The sequence below is a fragment of the Natator depressus genome, chromosome 6 (genome assembly GCF_965152275.1).
Source record: "Natator depressus isolate rNatDep1 chromosome 6, rNatDep2.hap1, whole genome shotgun sequence".
Classification (NCBI taxonomy): Eukaryota; Metazoa; Chordata; order Testudines; family Cheloniidae; genus Natator; species Natator depressus.
The window spans coordinates 88198544-88219571 of NC_134239.1; the positions used below are offsets into that span (position 1 = coordinate 88198544).

General features: G+C 41.7%; 1 protein-coding gene across 1 annotated transcript in view; it reads left to right on the forward strand.

The window, feature by feature from the left end:
- Positions 1-13436: 13436 nt before the first annotated feature.
- Positions 13437-21028, forward strand: part of MIA2 (MIA SH3 domain ER export factor 2) — a 67059-nt gene continuing 59467 nt past the window's right edge. Inside the window, exons 1-4 of the mRNA XM_074955887.1 lie at positions 13437-13712; positions 15338-15471; positions 18303-18389; positions 18775-19981. Coding sequence (XP_074811988.1) covers positions 13598-13712; positions 15338-15471; positions 18303-18389; positions 18775-19981 — 1543 coding nt within the window. The 5' untranslated portion in view covers positions 13437-13597. The remainder of the gene's footprint in view (positions 13713-15337; positions 15472-18302; positions 18390-18774; positions 19982-21028) is intronic.

The following is a 21028-nucleotide window of genomic DNA, read 5'->3' on the forward strand; positions in this document are numbered from 1 at the left end:
AAGATATTACATCATCCCTGTTGTCTTTTATATCCTGGGAGTACCATGGCTACAACAACACCGCAAACAAAAAAGCTAACATCATCTGCATGCAGTATACATGGTATTTGAAGGTGCCTGTTCCCTTTACAACCTGTGAAGTTCTATCCAAAACAAAAAAGGTGAATGGCAAAACTATTGTACAAGTTAAAAACTGAACAAAACACATTTGTGCTGCGTGTCCCAGGAAGTGAGGGTGGGATGGGCTTGGTAAGATGAATCTGAGAATGATTCATAAATATCTTCAGGAAATCCTAGAACCATTTCAGAAGGGAGATACAATCAACTGCCATGCTTGTGCCAAACTCCCCTTGTGCTTAATTCATCTTTCAGTTTAATTCTGCAGATCCACTGCAAATCGTTCAGCCTGACCCATCATTTCATAGTAGTGTAGAACAGTGGACTCCTTTGCTTAAAGAATACTTGACTACCCAAGAATGAAATTAAGTGCTGAGAGTAGATGTTATGCAAGGGTGATGCTGCTGAAGTTTCTGCCTTGCACTAATCAGCTAGCATTCCTTTCAATCGGGATCTTCCATCACACTTCCCTTCTGTGTGCTTTCTGCTTTTGCTTTTGCTTCTCTGGAATTGCTGCTGCTTTTTCTTTTTGCCTGTCAGTGCAAACTCATTTCCCCTTCTGTTTTTTTAAACAATGGTTCAGAGCTGAGATGCGTTAATCTAATACCTGCAGAAGAATTTGTACATAATCTGCATTGGGGATTCTGTCTTGCAGATTATAATTAGATGTAGGGGAGACAAATTCAGCTGTCCCTGTCTCAGTTGGAAAATGCTACCTTTTAAATTTATCAGCAATTCTGTTGTTTACAGGGAAGCTATTAGCAAGCATGTCCTTAGCTTCCATAATTTAGTTAACTGCCTATTTCAGATTCCATTTTTAGAAGCCATTTTACCTTTTTTGCCATTTTAACCATAAGTTGCAAAATAGTGTCCATCTTCTTAAAAAGCTGCCCTTTATTCTGTCAACACAGTTGAGCGGTTTGCTTTTTGTCCAGGAAGTGTTGAGTAATAGTAGAGTCCTGGACAAGAAGTGAGCTGTGCTAACCAGACACCACAGTACATAGGTCTGAAGGAATGCACTAGTTCAACCTACAGTAGCAATGCAGTGGTTAGTCAATTAGACAGTGGATTGATTAAATTTAATTCTTATTTTAGGTTTAGGTCCTATTTCAGGCAGCAATAAGTTTTGACAAAAGGAAAAAAAAAATTTATTTCTGACCTGGTTTGAATGTAAATTAGCAAGGTACTTGGTTAATTGGTTCTAGTTTTGCAGAGTAATAGTGTAGATGGTGTATGTGATAGCTTAATACTTCAGATGCAAGAGATTTTGTCATGATATTAATGGCCACTATATAAATACAGTAAGCTCACATTGCTGCACTGTTCACAGCCAGCCTTACTAAAATTGTCCTGTCTATTCGGACCCAGACATTTATGTATGATATGGTCAGAAAAACTAAATTTCCCAAAAGCAAGATGCTTGCAAACAAAACTAAAACAGAGCCATGTTTGTCAGCAGCAGTAAGTTGTTTTGTAGTCTTTTCAGTAACTTCTCTAAAAGCTGAAGTCCCGTCCTCCCTGCATAACATATTCTGGACCATGTAGCTGTGAGATGTCTATTCAGGATTTATTTATTTATTTATTTATTTTAAAGATAGGGAAAAGCAATCACTTGCTTCAACCAGTATTGAAAATGGCATCTTAAATTGAATATTTCCATAGTGATTGCTAGGTCTCCAGAAATAGAGTGCATGGAGTCATTAGGCAGCTGCTCTCAGCAGGCATAGGAAGAGTCCAATTTCCTGTCTGGAGATGAGGATTAGAGACAGGGAAAGGTCCCATTCTCTTTTCAGTCTCAACAGCTGTTTGGATAATTTGGCAATGAGACTAAAACACTTAACCTTTTTAAGTACTGATCAGCATAGTAAGTATATTGTTTGTGTTTTCCAGGTGATCAGACTAGATGATTATGATGGTCCATTCTGGCCTTAAAATTATGACTAGAAAATCCTCTTTTAGGGAAATCTGAGGTACCTGACATTCATGATCAGTCTACGAGAGACTGCCTGCCAAGGTATACAAACAGTCTGACAGAAGTTAAGGTTTTATTTAAACAAAAAATGGTATTTACGTTGTGTGGGCATTCATAGATTATAAAGTTAGAAGAGACCATTGTGATCCGCTAGTCTGATCTGCATAACATAGGCCATAAGACTTCCCTGAAGTAATTCCTGTTTGAAAGAGAGCATATCTTTTAGGGGGGAAAAAAATCCAATTTTGATTTAAAAATTGCATGTGATGAATCTATGATGACCCCTTGTAAATTGTTCCAATAGAGAATTACTCTCACTGTTAAAAATTTGTGCCTTATTGGGTCTGGCAAATCAAAGCAAGGCTTGGCAGACAGAAAAGCTGAATACAGTCTCTGGGACCTGACTTCCCTCTAAACTTTGCCAATTATTCAGCAATTAGAGGAATGAATTTGAGAGTCTTTCTTCATTGCCATATCAGATGTACAGGCTCAGGATGTCATTTATTACCTAGAGAATGTACATAATTTTCTATTTCCATCAAAGTAGGTTTAGCTGCTACTTGCTTTCATTCCTGTTCTCTAAAAAGTAAACAATGCTTACCATGCAGTTTACTCCATACATAGTGTCATGGCGTTGGATATTTCACCAGGGTAGTAATGTTGTGACTAAGGCCGTGTCTACACTAGGGAGCTTACAGCTGCGCAACTGCACCACTGTAAGATCTCTCACGTAGCCGCTCTATGCCGATGGGAGAAAGCTCTCTTGTCAACATAATTAAATTACCCCCAACGACCGGTGGACATAGTGCTGTGCAGACTACCACTTATGCCGGCAAAATTTACGTCACCCAGATGAGTGTTTTTTTCATATCCCTGAGCAACAACAGTTTTGCTGACATAGTTGCTAGTGTAGACATGGCCTAAGATTAATAGAGTAGATGAGAGGATGGGTTGTTTTTTCTGTATTTTGTCATAAAGTGAAGCCCCACAACCGTTCCAGGATACAATTTTCCATTGGCCCTGCATATTGATCAGCACCAATCAAATAGTAACAGGAAATATAAACTGAACTAAACTTTTTTTTAAAATCTGGTGTCTAACACCCTCCATCTTCTAATCTGATGTTCCAAAGTAGCTGAGTCCTTTTGTGCTAAAACCAAAAGTCTGCAGGTAGATTGTTCATGAATGATGTATAGAGCTACATAGATGAAATGCAGCAAATGTGCACTAATGCCACATCACTCAGAAAAATCCCTGTTATTTACATAAGCTAATGTCATAGAATCATAGAATCATAGAATATCAGGGTTGGAAGGGACCCCAGAAGGTCATCTAGTCCAACCCCCTGCTCGAAGCAGGACCAATTCCCAGTTAAATCATCCCAGCCAGGGCTTTGTCAAGCCTGACCTTAAAAACCTCTAAGGAAGGAGATTCTACCACCTCCCTAGGTAACGCATTCCAGTGTTTCACCACCCTCTTAGTGAAAAAGTTTTTCCTAATATCCAATCTAAACCTCCCCCATTGCAACTTGAGACCATTACTCCTCGTTCTGTCATCTGCTACCATTGAGAACAGTCTAGAGCCATCCTCTTTGGAACCCCCTTTCAGGTAGTTGAAAGCAGCTATCAAATCCCCCCTCATTCTTCTCTTCTGCAGACTAAACAATCCCAGCTCCCTCAGCCTCTCCTCATAAGTCATGTGCTCTAGACCCCTAATCATTTTTGTTGCCCTTCGCTGGACTCTCTCCAATTTATCCACATCCTTCTTGTAGTGTGGGGCCCAAAACTGGACACAGTACTCCAGATGAGGCCTCACCAGTGTCGAATAGAGGGGAACGATCACATCCCTCGATCTGCTGGCTATGCCCCTACTTATACATCCCAAAATGCCATTGGCCTTCTTGGCAACAAGGGCACACTGTTGACTCATATCCAGCTTCTCGTCCACTGTCACCCCTAGGTCCTTTTCCGCAGAACTGCTGCCTAGCCATTCGGTCCCTAGTCTGTAGCGGTGCATTGGATTCTTCCATCCTAAGTGCAGGACCCTGCACTTATCCTTATTGAACCTCATCAGATTTCTTTTGGCCCAATCCTCCAATTTGTCTAGGTCCTTCTGTATCCTATCCCTCCCCTCCAGCGTATCTACCACTCCTCCCAGTTTAGTATCATCTGCAAATTTGCTGAGAGTGCAATCCACACCATCCTCCAGATCATTTATGAAGATATTGAACAAAACCGGCCCCAGGACCGACCCCTGGGGCACTCCACTTGACACCGGCTGCCAACTAGACATGGAGCCATTTATCACTACCCGTTGAGCCCGACAATCTAGCCAGCTTTCTACCCACCTTATAGTGCATTCATCCAGCCCATACTTCTTTAACTTGCTGACAAGAATACTGTGGGAGACCGTGTCAAAAGCTTTGCTAAAGTCAAGAAACAATACATCCACTGCTTTCCCTTCATCCACAGAACCAGTAATCTCATCATAAAAGGCGATTAGATTAGTCAGGCATGACCTTCCCTTGGTGAATCCATGCTGACTGTTCCTGATCACTTTCCTCTCATGTAAGTGCTTCAGGATTGATTCTTTGAGGACCTGCTCCATGATTTTTCCAGGGACTGAGGTGAGGCTGACCGGCCTGTAGTTCCCAGGATCCTCCTTCTTCCCTTTTTTAAAGATTGCCATTAATGTCTTTGCCATTAACTCTTAAAACTTCTTATCTTTAAAGGAAATTGGAAGTAAATGTTTACAAAATAAAAATCATTGAACTGTAGACAACCACGCAGAGCAAAATTCCATTCTCAGACTAACACATTTTCAATTAAAACAACGAGGAGTCCGGTGACACCTTAAAGACTAACAGTTTTATTTGGGCATAAGCTTTCCTGGGTAAAAAACCCCACTTCTTCAGATTTTCAACTGGCCATCAAGTGATTTCTACACATGTAAAGAGGAAAAAGGATAGTGTTAGGGTTAAAGCATTGGGTTAGAATTCAGAGATCTGGGCCCAATTCTTGATTCTACTACAACTGTCATGTGTGACTGTGGGCAAATTACTTAGGGCAGGTTTACACTGCAGTGTAAGCCTAGGCTCATACTCAGTCTACAGTCCAAACCTCCCTTCCGTCTACACACACATGTCTCAGGCTCAGACCTAGACTCCTAGTACCCTGCAGGGGTGGAGGGTTCGAGCTTGAGTCTAGCCAGGACCCAGGGTTAGAGCCCTATTGTTTTGCAGTGTTGATGCAGTCCCCCAGACTTGGATCCTGGGAGTCCACCAAAAGTATCCCACAATCCCATGGGCCAACTTCCTATGTCTTCTCTAGTCCAAGAATCACCGGTTGACTCAAGGGACACACAAGCAACCCACCTGAGTGTAGTGCAGGAGCTTAGTGAGTCAGTGTTTAACCTTTCCATTGTCTTCTGACCACCAAGCTGCAAACACACTATCACAAAGCTTTCTGTGTTTCCAATGGAGACTGAACAGAAGAAGTCTTTTACAGAGCATGCTGCTTCATGGTCACGGGAGCACAGCCAGATTTGGGTAAATCTCTGGTGCAAGCCAGCAAAACAGTGGACTTTAGTAAGAGTACCAGGAATGACCATGCATACCAACAAATAATGAAGAAACTGGCAGTGTTGCAAATTTACCGGACTAGTGACCAATGCAGGGACCAGATTACATTTCTCAAGAATGAGTACCCGAAAACCAGGGACCAGAAACACACTTTGGACTACTTGTTGACATCATGCCTGTTTTATGAGGAGTTTGACTGGGTGCTGAATACTGCGTCAAACACGGAGCTAACTGTGGTGCATGATGGTCCCTGGTCAACCAGGATGGTGACTGGCTGGCCTCAGAGTCTAGTATGGAAACTGATCGTAGCCAGTAGAAGGTGCCAAGTAAGGCCAGCGCAGTGACTCTGTTTCTGAAACCAGTCCCAGAGGAGACTTTACTGTAGGAGCAGCAGCAGCATGTCCTGGGGCCTTTCTTGGAGGAGCCTTTCGATGCCCCTCTTGAGGAACAGCCCACTACAGAGCCTGCAGGAGATCTAGAAAGGACAGAAGCTGCCCCAGAGCCTGGTAAATTTCTGGCTCCATTTTAATGTTTATTAATGTAGGAGTGGAAGGGATTTCCATTCTATGAACCAATGCAGAAGTTATTAAAAGCCCCAGCTAGTTGTGTGTAGCCACTAATGGTGAATTGTATGCCAGCAGCTTGGCTCCCTCCCTCTTTCCCCCCCATACATGGAGTTCAAAATGGCAACCTGGAAATGCACTCCTTGAAAGTGAATTTTTACTAGAAAGGTGCAGATTTTTGCTAGTGCATTTCTGTTTCTTACAAATAATAACCTTGCATTGCCATGTCTGTAAGTAGGCTGCTCTGTAACTGCTCAATAGTGTAATGAACCTGCTGGAAACAGTGAACTGTGGTGGGGAGGGGAAAATGTGTTCCATTTACAAATCTAGTCCATTTCAGTTGACTAGCATTTGAAATTTTGTCCAGATAAGTGCTGTGGGGTGGGAGAGGCTAGGAGAATGGCTGTGACGTGTTTACATGCAGTCATAATAGGCTAATCCATGTGGGGAAGGTCACATGTCATATGTTGGGGAAGGTCGTATTTTCCAGGGCTACCTGGGTAGCTGACCAGCCCACTGCACTCCGAGATGTGCTTGTCAGTCACTGTACAGTAGAATACTTTGGTTGCATACACCGCAGGTTTCCCACTGGCAGCTTGGAATAACACCTCCCTTTCCCAGTCAGGGACCAAAAGAAGTGTTATGTCCTCCAAAATATGGAAGGCCTGAAATGATAGAAAAAGCTTTTTGTAGCATGTCCACTGACATTCAACAACCATTCTACACCTGCTGAGAGTGTAATTAAACCATCTTTTGACAGGGCCTCTCAAAACAGGGTATGGATTCATAGGGCAAGACAAAGGGGATACATAGTGTCTCCCAGAATAACAGTGGGGACAGTAACTCCATTTATGACAATGTCATTTGGTGGGAATAGTATCCCAGCCTGCCCATGAATGTAGACTTCCAATTGGCAAAAAATCCAGACATCATGAACTTTTCCTGTGCATCCCACATTGACATTCATAAATCGACTTTTGTGTCTGCGAGCCTGCATAACAATGGAGTAGTATCCTTTGTGGTTTATGTACAAACTACGGGGACCATGAGTCCGATCAATGACCCTGGTGCAGTTTGGAAACCGCATTCTCTCAAAGCCAGCAGTTACTTCAGCAATATTGTTTATGCTCACCACCTTGGGATAAACCACATGCCTGATTGCCTCAGAAACTCTACCACCACTTTATCCATAGTCAACTTTCCAACACCAGACTGGTTGGCAACGGATCTGTAGCAGTCTGGGGTATAGCAACCCACTTCTGTACTGGTGAGGCTGCTCTCATGCAAATGTCTTCATGATGGAGGGTTGGGGCAAACTGCTCACAAAGCTCCAGCAATGCAGCTTTCGTCATGCAAAAGTTCTGGACCCACTGCTGGTCATCCCAGGTCTGCATGATGATGTGGTCCCACCAGGTCTGTGCTTGGGCCCTGCTTCAGAAGCACCAGTCCACAAGGGGGCATCAGAGGGTATACCAAGTGTCATGAGGAGCATCAGCAAGTTCGAGTCTGCCCTGTCTGTGTCCTTGTCCTCCTGCTCCATCATAAGCTCCGTCAGGTGCCTTTGGTGGATCAGAAAATGCTGCCAAAATATCCACCAGCATCTCACAAAAGCTCTGCCTCTCTCTTGACACAGGAGTGAAAGCGCAAGCAAGAGAAGTTCTTCAAAAGTTGCCTCTTTCATATTGCTGGCTCTGGTAGCTGGGGGTGCACAGACCAAAATGACTGCTTGGCAGGATGTGTTGGTGGGCTGTTCAAATTTTCTGTAATATGTTTTCCCACAGGGCACTATGGTCAACTATCAGCAACTGATGAAGTGGGTTTTAGCCCACGAAAGCTTATGCCCAAATAAATGTGTTAGTCTCTAAGGTGCCACAAGGACTCCTTGTTGTTTTTGCTGATACAGACTAACATGGCTACCACTCTGAAACCATGTACTATGTAAAGCAAAAATAATTGAAGTAAAATGAGTGACAGTTAATAACCAGCAGTTTCTTGTCCCTTGTCAGGTTGTGTTGGTAGTTTGGCAAATAATTGTGCTTAATTAAAATTATTTTTCTCTAATTTTATTTCTGGTCTTATATTTAAATATTAGTTGTTTTATGCCTGATAATCTTTAAATTCTTCAACATAAATGCTTAATGCTACTAGCATAACCCAGGGGTTTGAGGAAGACGAGCTCTGTGTGGCTTGATAGCTTGTCTGTATCACCAACAGAAGTTGTTCCAATAAGAGATATTACCTCATCCACCTTGTCTCGATAATATCCTGGGACAGACACAGATACAACAACATTGTCCACCACGTAATGGGCAGTTATGAAAAATAACAAAATTCAGTAACTTTTTTGTTCTCTATATAATGTATTTAATATTATGTGCAGCTAATAGCACTCAAAATGTCAACCTATGTACAAGAAATCTTTATTGTTTAACGTCTTGTTAAAAATAAGCCATAAGTATATATATTTCTATATGTCACATGGCAGAAAGATGCACAAATCTTATAAAGTTTTGAGATTTGTGAGCATGGTTCTCAGGTTTGCATATTGAACATTTCTATAAATAGGTCAATCAATATACATTTCCTATGTTTTCATTAATATTCCTGTATCTTTGCATGTACACTAACACAGTCCATGCTTAATTACTGCAAGAATGTGTCTGGTCTTTAACTTGCAAAGTGGAAGTAAAATATACAGCACATTTTATATCTGCTAAAAGTTTTCAACTTTGTCCTTTGGAAGCCTGTTATGATAAACTCCATTAACTATTACCTTTGAGCTTAGTTCAAAGATAACTGAGAATTATGTCTTCATAAAGACTACGGGTCTGGGACTTAAAATTATAAACAGGAAAAGAGAATAATTAATCTAAATTTGATTCATTATTGAAATCACACAACAAAAAATAATCCATACAGAAGGGGGATCAGGGTGCTTCCAAACAGCCTTTAACAGCTTCAAATCTAAAAAGTGGATAATAGGATCATAAACTCTTGTCATGGATGTCTGTGGTCGGGACATTCTTGTTCTACACAGAAGGCTTGAAAATTATGCACCTGGTCTTTTTTTTAAACAATAGCTACTGTAAAATCCCATATATATCACCTAGAGTCACAAAAAAAAGCCCATGTTTTACCTCTGGAGACTCACTAGATATTTTTGCAGTCTATCAAAGTCCACAGTAAACGCCAAACAGAAAACTTTGGAAAACTGCAGATAGCATAATTTGAATAGTCATGTTTAGTTAAAGCCTTTTAACACATCCATTAGAAGAGTCACACGCTGACTCTGGAACTGGTTTAGACATGCTTTGGACTCAATAGCTTCCTATTGGTATGAAGCATAAATCAACCATTTTCAGATAAAGTTTAACAAATGTTTAAAGTAACATGGTCTAGAGGTCTAAGCTTGGATTTCATTATTTGGCTTCTTCATAGAACTACACAGTTGAGCTAATTTTAGGCTAAGGTGCTTGGATTTACCATTTTTAAGCATAGCAATTGCATGTTGTACTTGGGAATAAAACTCCAATTTTCCCAGGCCAGTAATTAGTTTCTACCCTCTGTTCCATGCTAGGATTTAGGCATACCACAGAATAGAGGAAAAGAGAAGCTGGAAAGTGGACAGTTCAAGAGTCCCACTGTTATCCAGATTTAAATCTCTTTGGGACAGATATTCTGTCTTCTTTTGCATGTGGGCCTAGGCATTTTGATCCACAATACAAATAATAATAATTAAAGTCAGGAATATTATCTTCCTGATTTTTTTAAATTGAAATGCTTTATATGCCATTCCCCATTTCCTAAATGGCAGAGAGAAACTGTTGCAGTAGGGAGGGGAGAGAATTTAGTGAAGGGGAGGGATCAGCTGAGAGATTTCGAGTTTCCTGTTGTAAACAAATATGTTCTAAGGTCTCTTCCTTTGACCTGTTGCGTTGCCTGTGGGGAGTGAGAACAAAAACTGGCTGCAGTTTTCTCCTCCTATCACTAGAGTCTGCATCTGTCTGTTCTAGATCTAGTCTCACTGCTCTGACTGCCACATGCCCCCCCATTCACTGCTCTGTGCTTCTGCCTGCAACAAAACTGGGGAAGCTAGGGAGGGCAGAAGGCAGCAGCCATTAGCATTGTCTGTGTCGCTCACCTTAACTCTGTCACCCTCAAAACAGTGGCAGGTACTGGTGAGAGAGAAGAGATAGCAAGGCAAGGGGAAAGTAGTATGCATACCTTGTGGTGGAGAGCAAAGAGGGGGGCACACCTTGGGGGACTGTTGAGAGGAAGGTAGGGGCACTAGGGAGGGAAATGGATGTGGACACTGTCAGGCAAGGGAGGAACACTATGGGCTGGGGACAGTATGGAGAGGGGAGAGAGACTGGGGTTACCAAACAAGGTGCAGGTGGAAAGGAAGGGTGACACCACAGAAGGGAGACTGGGGCAGACCTTGACATCGGGGAGGTTGAAAAATGGTAGAAGAGAGGCCTTACAAAGATGCCCCAGGACACAGTAGAGGGGAAGCACACCTGCTAACTGCCCTGGCTCCCAGACACAACACATTGGGATAGCAGCATCCTAAGAAGATAACAAACAAGTTGTGGGGAAATAGGATTTGTTTAGGGGAGGCATGAGGGAGGGTCTGAAACCTGTTGGGGGCCTCAATAGTTGCTGAATGACATCCATAGAAGGCTTGTCAGAACCACTCCTAAATCCTGAATCCTTGGAGTTTTCCTGTCACTGTTTTTATGTCTGTTTTTCCAGTGTTGATGATTGTGGTTTGCAAACTGTTAGATACTCTTGCCATGTGGTGTCATTGTGATGGAATATGCACTAATGGCTAAGGAAATACAGGAGAGCTATATAAAAATGCGAGACAGTTTATTTTTCATGGGAACCACTATGGGGAAGGTACTCATGAGGTATTGATGGTACAAAATCATACATTTGTAACACAGGGTGTGAGCCTTTGTACAATTATTGCTTGAAAGCATCCTCTGGCTTGCTGGATTTGGGTTGTTAGGCACCATACAAGGGATCTCCCTTAAAACACAGGACAGGAGGTCACTTTAATACTATATATCAGTATGTAACATGTGAGCCAGAGAATGTAGGTTTTTAGTCTTCCGGGTTTATATTTTACCCTCTCAGGATACGTCGACACTATATTGTAAACCCAGCTCTGTGGGACTTAGACATTTGGAATTAGTGTTTCTAAGACTGCATTTGAACATCCAAATTGCATTGTAAACCTGGGCTTACAAGCACTGGACCTGGGTCTTGCAGCCGTGCTAAACTTCTACACTGCATAACGCAGATCTTCTGCCTCGGGTCTGTGTCTTGAGCTGCAGCCACATTGCAAAATGACAGGGCTTGGACATGAGTCTCAGTGGGACTCAGGTTAGGACCTGGGTCCTGAGTGTTTGCTGACCTGAGTCAGACTGATTTGTGTGTGGATGGAGGGCAGGCTTGGGCTCAGATCTGAGTCAGAGCCTTGGCTTAGTGTGCATTTGTGACAATGTGGGAATTTTCTGTAATATTTGTATGAAGTCTATGTGTGCCTCAGTTTCCCCTACATGCTGCATTGTTACCTAGTGGGGGAAAAGGACAGTCTGCTCTCAGAGCAGGACAGTTTGCTCTCAGAGTAGGTGGGGATGTCACCTAGCTGTCTCAGCCCTGGTCTACACTAGGAGTCGACGCTCGCCTCGGTACTGTGGAAGCACTCCGCTGAGTTAATGCACTTAATGCACTTAGAGCATTTTGTGTGGGGACACACACAATCAACTATATAAAAACAATTTATAAAAAACCGACCTATAAATTCGACCTAATTTCGTAGTGTAGACATCAGCCTTAGTTTCACATATCAATGGAGTAGCTGAGAAGACAATGGCAAATACAATCACCAAGACATTGACACCTAGCAACCAACGACCCAGAAGGATATGGATTTCCCTGCTTCGCCTCAAGGTCCCGGGAAGCGAAGCAACAATCCCCAGCCTGATAACAAAGAACTGGAGTGGTGTGAGGTGTGGGAGAAGAGTTGGTTGGGGAAAAGAGTCCAGGCTTTCACCTGGAGTCTGACCAAGGACTGGAGGTCAGACTGAGAGACAGAGCTTGAACAATGGGGTTCACTACAGCTTGTCTGGGCTCTGGGCTTATCAGAATGGTCTATGCTTTAACCTTCAGTTTTCTCTGCTATCCTAAGGACTTCCTAAATTGTGTTCCACTTGACTAATAAACCCTGCTGTTTTGACAATGCAGTTTGAGTGTCACTGCAAATGCTTGCTGAGGCGCATTAATCCCTGAAGAGTGTACAGGTCTCTACCAAAAGCTTATCTCAGTTGGACTCAGCTGAGATGTGAAGGAAGAGTGCTAAAGGCCCAGAGGTCCGGTCTAAGGAGGCGGTGAAGCCACATGGCTTGCCCTGGAGGCAGAGTGAGATCCCTAGGGGGTCAGGCTCTCTGAAAGGGTTCCTCCTAGAGATTTTTCCAAAGCTGGAGGCATAGCACCGATCCTGTGGATCCGTGACAGCAGTGTAAACATATCCTCAAGGGCTTGATCCTGTGAGGTGTTGAGCACCTCAACTCCCATTAAAGTCAATGGGAGTTGAGAGGCCTAGCCTCTCTTAGGAGGCACTCAGCACCTCGCAGGACCAGGCACTTGAGAAAAGCATTGCAAAAGCAATGAAAAAAATGCATTAGCTTTGAGGCCCTGATAATCAATATATTAATGTAAAAATAACCTAAATTACCAGAACACACAGAACATTCTGGTGGCTGGGGACAAAAAACCTCTCAACCTATGGTTTATTTGAGGAATTTTTTCTGAAAAAAAAAAATTATTGGCAGGTATAAAGGCAATTGTGCAAATCAGTTTACACAGGAAATTGAGCCAATACATGAGAGACTGAGCTCACAATGTGTTGACGAGGTGTATTTTAAAAATATTCCTTCAACAATCAGGAAAATAAAACATAATTTCACTAAAACTTTCAAGAAATGTTGAATTTTTGCCCCACAATTTCCCATAAGCCACATATAGTACAGTATAACCCACTTGCTTATTAGCTTCTAGGAGGTCTAAAATCGTCAGTCTGAATAGAGTTCATTGCTTGGTATTCAAAAAACTAGTCCAGCTATCAAAACTTAGTTAATTATTAAGCCTATGTGTTTAATCAGGATAACTGACTCTGCAAATTGTGGAAATCTAATGCTCTTCTGTTTAAGCAGATTCTGCAGCCAGAAGGAAAATGGGATCTTATTTTCAACATTTGGTTAGGTTAAGTACAATAATATTGAATATTTCTGCTGACTGAATACCAATCCTACTTGCGTAGTTTTGCCAAATTCTAGATTTACGTTTTGCTTTTCTAGTATGGAGAAGTTTTTGGATCACAGAATTTTGCTGATAGTAATTTCATTTTTAACAAGTCTGCAGAGTACAAAGCTACTGTCAGAGTGGAAAAAGTGTGGAGATCAGGAATGTGAAAGTAAGTTAAAATGTTTTTATTTTTAATGAGTCTGGTAAATCCATATGTAGTCATTTCAAATCACAATGTAGAAGCCCACAATAAAAATGTGAAAGAAAATTTGGGAAGTGTAAATGCTTTAATATACTGTTGTCAAAGTATTAGGCTTATGAAGGATACCCCTATATATTTTCCATAAAGGAAGAATATTCCTGGAAAACCCTCCTGTGGGATTATGTTGTGGAAATATGCAAAAGGGCAAAGTTCAGTAGAAATACTTCTTGTTACCAGTACATTAGAAACTTGGAGCTAATATCTTATAGTTTTCCATGAGTTTCCTGAAAATAGTCTATGTTAAGAAACATCTAATTTATTTATTTTTAATTATTCTTCTCTGTATACTGAAATACTTAAAAAAAAATTCTAAACTGATATATCTGTAAATGTAAAATGAATATAAAAATGTTTACAGAAACACATATTCTGGTTTCGCAAAATGTTCTTTTTTTCCTCCCATTATAAGTTCTTCTTGTGAAAGATACTGCTCATTTGTCCTTTATTTATTTTTCCTGCTATGGTGTGAATTAAGGGCAGAAATTAGTTAAGGAATATGATAGAAAGGCCCTATATAATTTTGGGAGAATCATCTGCATAAATAGCTGTCCAGGCTTGCTGCAGAATCAGAAATGGCAGTGATACGAAATGGATACTTTGTAGAAAAGCCACCTCTCTGATTACCACTATGAAACGTGTTTTTGTCACATATACTTGGAGACAGTTTTTCAGCTGCCTCCTTTGGTTTTGCACTTACAAATTTTTGCACTTTCAAAACTGAGAGCCTATCCACCTTGCAAGCTGACATTTGCACACAGAGTTCCCAATCCTGCAAATTGCTCTATGCAGCTGGATCCTTGCACCCAGGTGGAGCCCCATTGACTTCAGGCTGCTCCAGGCAGGCTCAGGTGTCTGCTTCTGTGGAGCAGCTTATGGGAGGGATTGGGACTCAAACTGAGTATAGTATTTAAAAAGTTATTGAAAAGGAAATTGAAATGAAAGCCAGACACCTAGACTTTAAATTTCCTGCTTTTGGCAACACGTATATTTCTTCATGCTTATATTGTTTAAACTTAGCTTTTTTGTCTTTAATATTATGTTCAAAAGATATGACTAAAATAGCTGAAAAATAAGCCAATGAAAATGTGCAATATTTAAAAGTCAAACAATCAAAATACTTGGAAAATGTTGTCTTTGGATCTTCCAGATTTTTATGGACGTGTGGAACACCTTACCCTGCAGCTGCTCCACATGTATAACTCCTATTGAAGGCACTGGAAGTTTTGTGCGTGCCAATACTGAAAGATGGTCTGAACATCTAGGACTGGGTTCTGTTCTCACAGATGTCAATAGGATTTTTGCCACTGGCTTTAATGAGAGCATGATAGGGCCTCCAATGTATATTCTAGTTTTTGAGTAGCTTTCTACTTTAGAATTTAAACAGTGATATTATCATAAAACATATTTTATTCATATATAAACAATGTTTAGTGTTTCTTTATATACATCACATCTACTTTTTCAGAGTGATGAATGATTTAAGAAAAGTAGTTATTCTAGTTGCTTTTTGCTCCCTTTTTACATATATTCAGCCGCAATGAGCAGAGTCCAAGGCACTAAAGACTACGTAGGGCCTGACTGCCGATATCTGAAATTCAAAATGGGGGAAGAGATAATCGTATACTCCAAACTTTCAAGAAAAAGGGAAGATTTGTGGGCAGGAAGTGTAAGTATTTCAGTCTGCAATAATTTCACTATGAGCAAGCTAAATAAAACAATAATACAGAGGTGGTCAAACTTACTGACCCTCCGAGCCACATACAACAATCTTCAGAAATTTGGAGAGCAACGCCCGGGCAGGTATGCCTCGGAAGTCTGAAGCTCCGAGACTCTCCTCCCTGCTGGACAGAAACCAGAGACGGCGCATGGGGGGGCACTTGGTGTCATGTGCCCCCCAAAGCTTTTTGCCAGGGTTTGCTGGCCCTGCTTGGTCACATGGTGTCACTGGGCCCCCTCCCTGCATGACAGCTGCTGAAGCCAGCAAGTTGGGAGCTGCAGCTGTGGGGAGAGGCAGCCTCAAACAGCTGGAAGCTGCAGGGAGAGCCGCTGCTTTTGCTGCTGCCTCTCCCACTCAAAGCTAACACATGGGAGCTTCAGGGAGGAGCTGGTGAGAGTAACAGAGGGGGCATGCCTGGGGGAGGGGCATGACTCAAGCTGTTGGGGGGCCGAACCCTTAAACTGAACTCCCCACTCTCAACAGGCACCAGTTGTCTTTGGCAGAAGCCTCTAGCCCCACCACCCCACTGCAGGGCAGAAGCCCTGAACTCCCTCTCCCCCACCAGTCTGGTAGGCAGAAAATGGGGGCATAGGGGACTTTGTGAGCCGCATATTAACTGTGAAAGAGGCACAAGCGGCTCACAAGCCACAGATTGGCCACCCCTGTAATAATGCATTTGCACATCTATAATACCTGTCATCTAAGGATCTTACAACACTTGATGAACATTAGCCAATTAAGGCTCATAGCATCTTTGTGTGGTAAGTAGTTATGATTTCCGTTTTCCCCAGAGAGGGAAAGTTAACCCCAGATTTGCCCAAGGTCCCATTGGGAGTGATAGAGCTGAGACTGCAATCCTGGTCTTCAGTCTCACAGTAATTATGCTATAGTCATTACCATATTATCCGTCTTTTAACTACATGGCTTACTTAGAACAGTTCAGGTCTATTGGGTCAAGCACCCACAGACTAATTAGAATGTAGGTAAGGAGTTGTTAAAACTATCTAATCAAAAATCCAATTTTGGTGTCTGATCCTGCAATCTTTGTTAAAACAAAACTCCCAAAGAAGTCATTGGGAATTTTTCTTGAGCCCCTTCAATAGAATGGTCAAATGGTTAAGACAGTGGTGGACTTAAGATACAGTGGACATGTGTTTGCATGGGTTCAAACCTTGTAGGTCGGGGTGGGCAAACTTTTTGTCCCAAGGGCCACATCTGGGTATGGAAATTATATGGCGGGCCATGAATGCTCACAAAATTTGGGATTGGGGTGAGGGAGGGGGTGAGGGCTCCAGCTGGGGGTGCGGGCTCTGGGGTGGGGCCAGAAACAAGGAGTTCAGGGTGTGGGAGGGGGCTTCAGGCTGGGGTTGGGGTGTGGGGTGGGGGTGAGGGCTCCAGCTGGGGGTACAGGCTCTGGGGTGGCGCAGGGGATGAGGGGTTGGGGGTGCAGGAGGGTGCTCCAGGCTGGGACCAAGGGTTTCGGAGGGCGGAAGAGGGATCATGGCTGGGCAGGAGGTTGGGGTGTGGGAGGGTGTCAGGGGCACAGGCTCCAGGCAGCGCTTACCTCAAGCAGCTCCTGGAAGCAGCAATATATCCCCCCTCCGGCTCCTACACGGAAGTGCAGCCAGGTGGCTCCGCATGCTGCCCCGTCCTCAGGCACCACCCCTGCAGCTCCCATTGGCCATGGTTCCCAGCCAAAGGGAGATGCGGGGGCAGCGCTTGGGGTGGGGGCAGCATGCGGAGCCCCCTGGCTGCCCCTACCCATAGGAACCAGAGGGGGGACATGCCGCTACTTCCGGGAGCCATGTGGAGCCACAGCACGTGTGGAGCGGGGCAAGGCCCCAGCTGGAGCGGGGCAAGCCCTGGACCCCGCTCCCCAGCAGGAGCTCGAGGGCTGGATTAAAATGTCTGATGGGCCGGATGTGGCCCCCAGGCCATAGTTTGCCCATCCCTGTTGTAGGTGCTCAAATACCAGGTGATGGTTACAATAGAAGAACCTGATAGCTCTACCAAAAATAAAGTTAACCAACGCAGTCTATAAGTGAAACTTTATGCATTTTGAAAATTTGTACGTCATAAAATATATATTTACCTAGTTGAGCAGAATAATTTCAAAAGCAGCACAGGTGATCATTGCCTGTTGTCTTTGATAATATAAAAATGTAATGCTTTTCCTTCAGTTAGGAGGTTGGTAGCTCAGATTACTCGGTAACCCTGTACATCCTGTTGACATGGATCATAACAATTTCTCATCTAGTTCCCTAGCACATCCTACACAGAGAAATAATTTAGGGCTGGTTGTAGATATCCAATATATACATTACATTTGTGAACATAAAATACATGGAGGAGTATGGTTCTCATTTGCTATGAGGGAATGAATTTGGTCTGGCTTAAGCCACTGGGAGCTTTGCCACTGATATCAGTGGGCGTGGGATCAAATCATTAGTGCATATAATAGCATATGAATTGAAGCTGTGTCCAGACTACTGTTTTGATACTGAACCAATATTTGTTCACAATAGTAATGTGCATTGTGTAAATTGTAAAACACAGCATGGGATATATAGTGTCATATGCTTCAAGAAGTGATGGAGAAAACATTTATTTGTGAAGGGGAAGGGGTTCCATTGACCAAAATGGGTATGAATATCAACTTTAGAGGGCTCTTCTAATCTAAGTATTTGTTTGATCATAAGTTCTTAACATGCAAAGATACACACATCATCTGTATATATAACAAAATGCTAAATACTCTCCTTCCATTTTTATTTTTATAGAAAGGGAAGGATTTTGGATATTTCCCAAAGAATACAGTTCAAACTGAAGACGTTTTTATTATACAAGAAGTAGAAGTGCCAACTAAGGTAAACTAGTATCACCAGTTTTCCCTGTATACTGATGAACAGCTGAAATTTTGTTCTCCAGCTGATACATGGGTAGAAACTCAGGTGTCATTGCAAGTCTTCTTTGGGGTCGTTCAGTATGTGTTTTTCTTGTTATTCTACCATTTGTCTGTGTATATTGCTTAGACACAGATCTCTATTAAGAAGTTTAGATCCACACATTATACCAAGTAAGCCAAATAGAGCCATGAGGAATATCCAGATTACCTACATTTCCTCATAGAAGGCTATACACACATACTATTGTACAGAAGCAAAAAAGTAGATAAAATGGGTGTATTATTTTATTACAGAATACTTTAAAACATCCATACACATAATAAAAAGGTGACTATTATTCTTTTAGGAAACTGATTTCCTTTGTCTTGATGGAGGTGAATACCTTTTGGAAAATAAAGATAGTGTATTGCACGATCATAATGAAGAAAGTGAATATCCATTGCCTTACAAAGAGCCAGAATCAAAGATGTCCGAAGGTGAGCTCCAAAAACAGACAACTATTTCCTTCCAGCGGGAACATGGAATTGAGTCAGTTCCTGAAAGTGATGAATTAGACAGAAAGTTCAAAGACCCTCACACTCAAAAGGAGACTGAGAGCAATAAATTGTTCAGAAAGAACAAGAATGGAAAAGATGATGCTGTCCTGCAAGAAGCTGAAAGCAGTCACCCACTGAAACCAGCTCCTTTACAATCTACATGGACTGTTTCTGGTGTTGTAGGATGGCTTGGCCTAGGAAGTAAACAAGATGAGGAAGCTTTTGAAACAGTGACCAAATCTCTAGAAGAAAATACATTCAGAAGCAGAAAAATAGCAATAACTGATGAAAGTGACATGAAAGAACTAACTGATGAGGATAAACCAGAGCCTTCTGGCTGGTTTCAGAGTAGATTGACAGATTTACTAAATTTTGGTAGAGAGAATTCAGTCCTTGGTTTGCTGTCCAAAGAAAATAATCCACAAATCCATGATAGTTCTAGTAATGCTGAGCATTCTGAGTTTGAACAAAGAAATGCAGCTGCAGAAAAATCAACAGAAGAAAAGCAAAAAAGTCACAATGAGGTATCCAAATCAAGCTGGTTTAATTTGGGTTTAAGTGATGTTTTAACATTTGGGCATGCTAAGAAAGAGAACCCTATAACAAAAGAGGAGCAAAGCAGAGAAATGAAGGTTGCAACAGATAAGAATGAAGAAATTCAGACTTCGACCCCACAAGAAACTGAATCTCAGATGGACAGAGAACTGAAAAAGGAAACAGCCAAAGTAATGATAAGTGAAGAACAAAATAACAAGAAAAATAATGTACATGAAATATTAGATTCAGACAATAAAACACCAACTTCTGAGGAGCTGCCAGTAAATGAAGATAATCCTCTCAATTTAAAGAGCACCAAAAATGCAGAAGAATCATCTTTTACTACAGATGTTGCTGACAAAGACAAACTAATTGAACCTTACAGTTCAGAACAAAACCCAGTATCAGAAACTCCAGTTATGGAAAACACTGAAGTTAAAGAGATAATGCAGGAGTCAGAAAGCATAAATGGCCAGTCAGGTTGGTATGAAAAAATATATAGTAACTTCATTACATTTAATAGGGACACGTCAGATAATGAACAGGGGCAGGAATCTGTGGTTGCTCATGGCATACAGGAATCAGTTACATCCCAGCTTCACTCTTTTCCTAGCTCACCTCAAAGCTTAGACTCCACTACTGCTAAAAATTCAGAAGAAGAAAAGCATGACAGGTTTGAAGAATCTCAATCTTTCCTCTCATTTAGTCATTTTACAAACATATTGAGCTTTCACAGTTTAACAACCAAAGTAAAGGAATCTGTGCAAAATGCACAGGAAGATTTGAACTTTAGTGGAGAACTCGCCCAATCTGAAAATAATGATGAAATATTACAAGGAAGTAAAGAAACTGTAGCGAAATTACAAGCAAATCAGAGGGTTAGTGAGACTGTGCGAGAGAAGGGAGATGTGGCAATGTCCCAAGAAAGTGTTCTGTTGTCTCCATTAGCAGTGCAAGGTAATGAACAAAGTAGTGAAAAAACTATACAAGATGCCAGATTAGTAATATATAACAATACTTCACCCCTTTTATCTGTAGAATCCCAATTAGAATCTAAAATCTCCCAAGGTCAACATTCACAAATATCTAGATATTCAAACCCTGAGGAACCCGTTTCTGAGGGTAGTGAAAGACAGGAATTTTCTAATATAAAAGATAACAGTGATGTCCCTATCTCCAAAGACCAGCAGCATGCATCTTCAGATTTAAAGTTAGAAAATACAATAGATTCACCAGTACAACATGAATATATAAGTGAAGATTTTTATTCTAGTGAACAGCGTGTGTTATCAAAAGAGGAACCAATTGAACATAAAGAGGACAGAACAGATAAGAATGAAGAAATGCATACTTTAAACCTACAGGAAACTGAAACTTACATAGAGAGGAAATCACAAAGAGAAATAGCTGAAATGATGCAAGATGAAGGACAAAATAATCTGAAAACACATAAACAAGAATCAGTAGATTCAGAATTTGACACACCAAGTTCTGGGGAGTTGCCAGCAAATTTAGATAGTCTTCTGA